This window comes from Dendrobium catenatum, unplaced genomic scaffold (genome assembly GCF_001605985.2).
Source record: "Dendrobium catenatum unplaced genomic scaffold, ASM160598v2 fragScaff_scaffold_156, whole genome shotgun sequence".
NCBI lineage: Eukaryota > Viridiplantae > Streptophyta > Magnoliopsida > Asparagales > Orchidaceae > Dendrobium > Dendrobium catenatum.
In genome coordinates, this window is record NW_021318618.1 from 8,592,125 (window position 1) to 8,598,899 (window position 6,775).

The 6,775-nt window shown below is 34.2% G+C and overlaps 1 protein-coding gene across 3 annotated transcripts in view; it reads right to left on the reverse strand.

Moving 5' to 3' along the window:
- Positions 1-2,974, reverse strand: part of LOC110097457 (polypyrimidine tract-binding protein homolog 1) — a 19,954-nt gene extending 16,980 nt beyond the window's left edge. For 2 of the 3 annotated variants that reach the window (XM_020823858.2, XM_020823939.2), the window contains exon 1: positions 2,459-2,974. In XM_020823858.2, the coding sequence (XP_020679517.1) occupies positions 2,459-2,644 (186 nt within the window). In that variant the 5' untranslated portion in view covers positions 2,645-2,974. Of the gene's footprint in view, positions 1-2,301; positions 2,378-2,458 lie in introns of all 3 variants that reach the window. The other variant, XM_028692459.1, reaches the window with a different exon arrangement.
- Positions 2,975-6,775: the final 3,801 nt, after the last annotated feature.

A 6,775-nucleotide genomic window follows, 5' to 3' on the forward strand; every position in this document is an offset into this window, starting at 1 on the left:
AATTTATATATATATATATATATATATATATATATATATTAAAATGTCAAATCAAATAAAAAATAAGAAAAGGGTCCTTTGCCATTTCAAGCTGCCATGGGAGTAGCTTTTAAGAAAAAGGGGCAAGGGCTAAAGCATAAAAAAAACTAACTAAATATCCTAACACCACCTCTTTCTATATCCCTCTCCTCCCCTCTCTCTATCTCTAAAATCAAAGAGAAAGATATTTTCTCTCTCTAAACAAAGAGAGAAAATCCAATTTTCTCTTTAGACTTCTCTTCATTTCTCTCCCTTGCTAAACTCTCTTTCTCTCTCTACATAGAGAGAGAATATCATTTTTCTCTTTCTCTCTTTCTCGCTTTCTTTCTAGAAAGACAAAAAATCCTCTATCTCTTTCTTTCTCTCTCAAGAAAAAGAGAAGTCATCTCATCTTCTCTTAGTCTCTCTTTCCAAAAAAGGCCAAAGAAAAGAAAAAGAAAAAAATTTATGCATCACATCACCGTTAGCCTAACATCATCCTTGCTGTCGCGCACCTGAAGGTATAAACCCCACAACTTTGAAAACTCCAAAACCCTAAATTGGAAAAAAATCAGAAATCATATGCACTATCATCATTGAGGGAATCTTTATTTGAGTCGTCGCCATAAAAAATTGGTCTCTCCCCTGCCTTATCCTATGGCATTCAATGCCTCTTAAACTATTTCTTCTTCATTTATCTTAATCATCTTTCTCTTTCAAAAATATCTGTCATCAACATAAATATGAGAATAATACTCCAAAATTTTTAATGAAAGAGGTGGTGGTAGTGTGCGGCTTTCAAGTGATTCCTGATGGTGGATATGATGGTGATGGCTACAACAAAGGCGGTGGGCTAAAGGTCGATGCGGTTGAGAGGAAGTTGTTGCGGCTTTGGTGTGCATGAAGGCGTATTTATTTGGGGCTTTAGTTTATGATTTAGGTAAATTTTAATAAAAATATATATAAATTGGGTGAGGTGTAGCCTCAATGCGGACCTCAGCCAAGCTAAGGTGCAAGCCTCATAAAAAAAAACTCAAGGCATAAGCCTCAAGGCGTTTTTCACTGGAATTGTGCTGAGGCGAGTCTCAAGGCAAGCCTCATATTGCGCAATTTTAAACAATGATGTGTATGTGTGTGATTCACATATCAAGTCGATACATTTTAAGTTAAATTGAAATAATTTTATTAGATCCATCTTCCATCTATGACATACTTATAAAAGAATGCTATTCATTTGTAGTGTGATTCGTTTATAGTCAATCTTTGTGAAGTAACTCATGTGAGACTGTGACTAGACCCAATGAGAGATTGTGACTAGAGTTCCACCTTACACCTTAAGGGCAATCTGGGCCCATACCCGAACCTCACTCAATCTCCAAAATATATAGAGACCTGTGGACCAAAGCACATACAACTAACTCCACTAAGATGGTTTGCAACACCAAGTCAAAGTTGCAACAAAACTTAAAAATCCAAAACCAAAGTTTCCATTGAAAATTGGCTATAACATCTTAAAAATCTCTTAAATCTAATAAAAATGGTGATTCTAATTTCTAAGACAACCTAAATGGTCCATCTAAAGCATAAATTGCCATATATTGCAAAATATTGAGACAGACGCTAATTAGGTTAAAGAAAAATTATATAATATGACTAATTTGTGCAAAATATGGGATGATATCATCGAGCATGCAAATTTCAATGCTATAAATTTTCGCCACAAAGCTTTAAATGATGAAAAGAACTACATAAATTAGATTTATTCTTAAGAAACTATCATGATAAGACTATAATGCAACAACCAAATTTCAATGGAGGAAAATTTATAAGCACCTACCTTAGAAAGCAGGGATTGAGTTTGCAGCAACCACATCACCCACAGAAAATATGACAAAAATTTAACAACTCACCACAATTATTAATACTAATACGCATGCGTTCCTCCTTAAGTATGGAAATAGCATTGGTAAGATCATCCCTGTAGAAAAATTTTATAAAAAAGTGACTGAATTTTTTTTTTTCATTTTTTTCATTTTGCATCAAAAGTTGCACAAGCATTGACCATTGATAATTACATCCGTCATTCATGGATATCTTGCTTAGATGCATCAAAAACACAATCTGATCGATTCCAGCATTACAAAAGGTTCAATAAGAATATTACTCAAAAGGATATGCAAGCATTCAGGCCAATTAAAGAAAAAAAGGGGGCAGGTACTGTAAATACTTGTATATCAGCATAAAATAGAACAATGTCAAACATGATGCCAGAATTAACATCACCTAGGGTAATAACAAAGTAAATCTGATACACGCCATTGATAATTACATCCGTCATATCATAGCAGCAAATATTGTCCTATTAAAATTCATCAAGTAAGACGTCGGGATATAACCTGAAGCAGAACAAAAGACGGAAAAAGCTAGAAAAGCCACTCACATACTCAACAAAAGCCTGGTTGCGGTTGGCACCAACGTTGCACTTGGTGTTGACGATCTTCCCAAACGGCTTGCAGAGTTCGACGAGCTCCTCCTCCGTGCATTCCCATGGAAGGTTCCGAAGGTGCAACACCTTGGAGGGGGTCTGCGTGTACCGGAACTGTGGCTGTCCAGAGGAAGATGACATATTTTATCCCCGCCTGCGATCTAGGGCTCGATGAACTCAGCGATAGAAAGCAGGTGTTTCTTTCGAGGTCGGAATCACTCGAAACGCTGGCCAGTTACGGCGGGGACTGTCCGGTAGGAAGGTGAGGCTAGGGCTAGATTTAGGAAAAATCTCCCGCCCTAGTTCTCGTCTGAGAATTCTTGCGAGGAAAATACACGGTGGATGTGAAAGGGATTTTCCAATTCTGCTGGGAAGGAGGAAGTGGGACTTTCAGCGTCTTTCTAGAATCCCTGCGGCCGGTCCATCTGGATCCGGGTTTGATCCGTGGAGATCCACCGGCAATGGGCAATGAGGGGTGATTTACGGCCGATCGACAATTTATTATGATAATAAAGCGATATGTGACATTATTACTCATAATAGTGTTTATTTGTGACATATTATCTACTTAAAACAATGCTGAAATCTTTTTTATTCTATGCCCTTATTGTCCTTATTTTCAATCATATCTTGTTGAAAAATACTAAGTAACATTACTCTTACATTTTCTTCCTTATTAATAATTTTGTCATTCTTTATTTGAAATTTTTCATTCATAAAAAGATTGGTCATAAAAAAGTTTGTGAAAGTAAAATTTAATCTGGCAAAATAGTTTAACACCAACCTCAATAGTCTTGGCAAAAATTATTTAATATTTAAATGACATTAATCTTATGATTCAAATGATTTTACAATGATTCATAGGCTTATATTAAATTGATAATAATTTGGATGGAGATCTAAACTTATTTGAGGTTAAAGAAAAGAGAAACCTTGTGCAAAAACTTATTTGAGGTTATAACTTAGTTTAGATAAAATTCAAATACATTTTGATGGTTAAACAAATCTTGTTCAAATCAGTTGTGTCTTTATTATACGTATACTTCAAATAATGTTTTACAACTGAATCAAATATTAGTATTTTTGTATTTATTTGGAATGAAAAGAAGATAGTAAGTCAATTGAATATTCATAAAAAATGTGTTATGAAAATGCCTATATTGCTAGATCAAGATCAACTAATAGAGTTCAATATGTCGTAGATTAAGCTTAATGCTTTAAAGTACCTTCAATTTAAGGTTGCTAATATAATGACCTCAAGCTCAAACCTATCATTAATACATTTAGAAGTTACGCAACTTTTTTAGAGCAAAAATGATTTTGAGAGGAAATCACATCAATATGCAACGAAGATCTTTCTATTTAAGGTAACAAAAAATAACCAAAAGATAATTGACATATCAATTGCACTTCTTAAAAATATTCATGGAGCACGTGAGTTATGAAGCTGGCCCAATTAAACATGTTCGAGAATAGAAGTTATGAATTAAAATGCACTTGCACATTGGATACTAGATCAAAATACCATTGGCAAGCTAAACCATGGCTAGTTAGATATATAATTAAGGGGAAGCTTGATGTTTTTTACCCTAATTTTATATTAAAAAGGAAATATCATATGTGTAAAGGAATTATGATGCACCTATTTGTCTTATGAGAAGGCTTATTGGTAACGTAAGTTATTATCAATGAAAGAGTCCTCTAAAATATCCTTTCATAAATTATCAGGTCCTGCTAAACTGGAAGAATTTAGGAATTTAGGGATAATTGTTAATCTTCATCTTGACATTTTAAAATGTTTCTAACATCTTATCTTTACTTAAAGTATATGCATTAAGATTTTGAAAGTGCAAGTCATTTAACATTAATTGTAGTTTTAACATAATTGTGATTTTTAATACATAATGTGAAGGCAATTTGTTTGTAGTAGTGCTGTAAGATGTAAATACATTCAAATTTATATACATAAAAAAATAAAAATTATTGGGTGTGTTAGATTGAAAGAGTCATTATGGTAGAAATCTTAGTGTACATATTTCATAAACATAATTTTATCCACAATCTTTCTCAAGGAAAACCACGGAGCTTTCGCTCATTCTATTATAATGAATAATATAATAAAGTTCAAAATTGATAATTATCATAAGAAATATTACTTGGCTTCTAAGATTTACTGAAAACTTGAGTTCTATCAACATTGTGACAAGTTAAGAAAGAAGAAAACTTCCATAACTGCTTACCTAGATAATGAAAATGGCTTTAAAAGATGATTTTGGGCTTTTGTCTCTATGAGTTTATATAATTTTATAATAATAACTACTTCATAAAGCTTTACTATTATTATCAAATGTGCATGTTCCCATTCAAAGACCAATTTGAATTGCATGTCATTGATGATGATATTTATGGCAATACTAATTTGTGTGAGATGATAAGTATATATAAAAAGTTTGATATGATTGGTTTCCCACATGAATCTGCATTAGCTATAAATTAGATATGTTGTGTCAATTATTATCGCTCATGCTCAAAATTTTATACGCAAAAAGTACAGTTGAGTATATATATAGTTTAAAATGATGATACCTAGGAGGTTACAAATAAAATAAATAGCAATGTGGTGCTACATCCACTAGTGAAATTAAAGAGTGGCCAAACAAATAAAAGTAGAAGGCCTTTTAAAGAAGAAAAGGATATGCAACAATATGGGTACAACCATAGTGTAGTATATAAGCTTTTATAGAATAATATGGTAAGATTTAGTATTGAATTATGCCATATCAGTAATTATATGGAATTTGGCATGTTTAGCAAAAATCCCTAATTTATAATTACCCAACCTTACTAGCACGTTGACGTTGTGATCATATGACTTCAAACCTATGTGATAATAGAGAGAAAAGAAAACAAGAGATTTGATTGAGAAAAGTACTAAATAAGTTTAGAAACTCAATCAAAGGATCAACTAGAGATCAATTAGTATATTAATCAAAGATAAAAAAAAAAAATCCAACATATCAAAAATATGTCAAAGGCTTATCATCGTCCTTTATTATAGGGATATGAAGGCTACAAAAAAGACTACACTCATAAAAAGTAAAAAGACAACATTGCACATAATATCTTAGACATGTTTCACCTCTTAATTGGATGAGCCATAGTGGGGGCTGCAGATCTATGATAATTTGTCTCTAGGTGAGCTCATTAAAGCTTAGCGTGCACGGGCGAGTTTAGTAGTACCAAGTGTATGCGGGCAAGCATACAAGCGAGTACTCAGCAAGGGTTCTTTGATGATACAACGCTACACAAAATATCTTAGACATATTTCACCTCCCGATTGGCTGAGGGAGAGTAGGGGCTGCAGAGCTCTGATAATCTGTCTATAGATGAGTTCATTAAATCCGAGTGTGTAAGGGCAAGTTTAGTACTACCAAGTGTATACAAGCAAGCATATAAGAGAGTACCGAGCAAGGGTTGTTTGATGGTTGAATGATGTTTAGGAGATGCATGTGACTTGTACCAAGCTTAGGATCGCTTGGAAGAGAAGGTAAGTGAACTGAGACTACGGAGAAGATGAATTCAATGATCGGCTGATCACAGTGGGTTAATTTAAGGCCACTTTGGGTAGGAGTTTTTCTATATAAGGACCTAGATGTGTGGGGATGAAAGTACTTGCCCTGGACAAGGGAGCATTGATGTGGTGTGATGTAAAATAAACATGCGAAGAGTTGCTTTGGAATTGTAACAATAAAGATTGAATTTGCACATTGCTAATTAGTAACTCATGCTTCTATCAAGTTAAATTCTTAGAACTTTTCGTTGGAAGATTAGATAATGGTAAGCCATTACAAGAGGTTAGCAAGACAATTGCAATAACAACAAAAATTAAATAGTAGTACTAATAGCAAGTAAGAAAAAATCCACAACGTAACATCAAGACATTGTCACTTAGAGTTCCTACTCACTCAATCACTCTTAGGCTTAGCGGTTGAAGATGAAGCATACGATGAGAGAAACTGTTTCTAGGAAGATGGTATTGAAGGTCTTTATTGATCGAGAGGTAGCCACAGACGGAGAAGGGGTAGATCTCCCATCGAGAGGCCAAGGCGTCTTAGGCTTTTGGAGATCGATCGTCTCTGCTAAGCAATAGAGGATGCGCTTGACATATCTTTCCACTGTTTCGGCGTATTCCCAGTCAGGCTCGTAGAAGGGGGAGAGGAGGATGTCGATTTCCCCTTGATCGTTGTAAGCGAAGCCGTAATCGACCTCAGG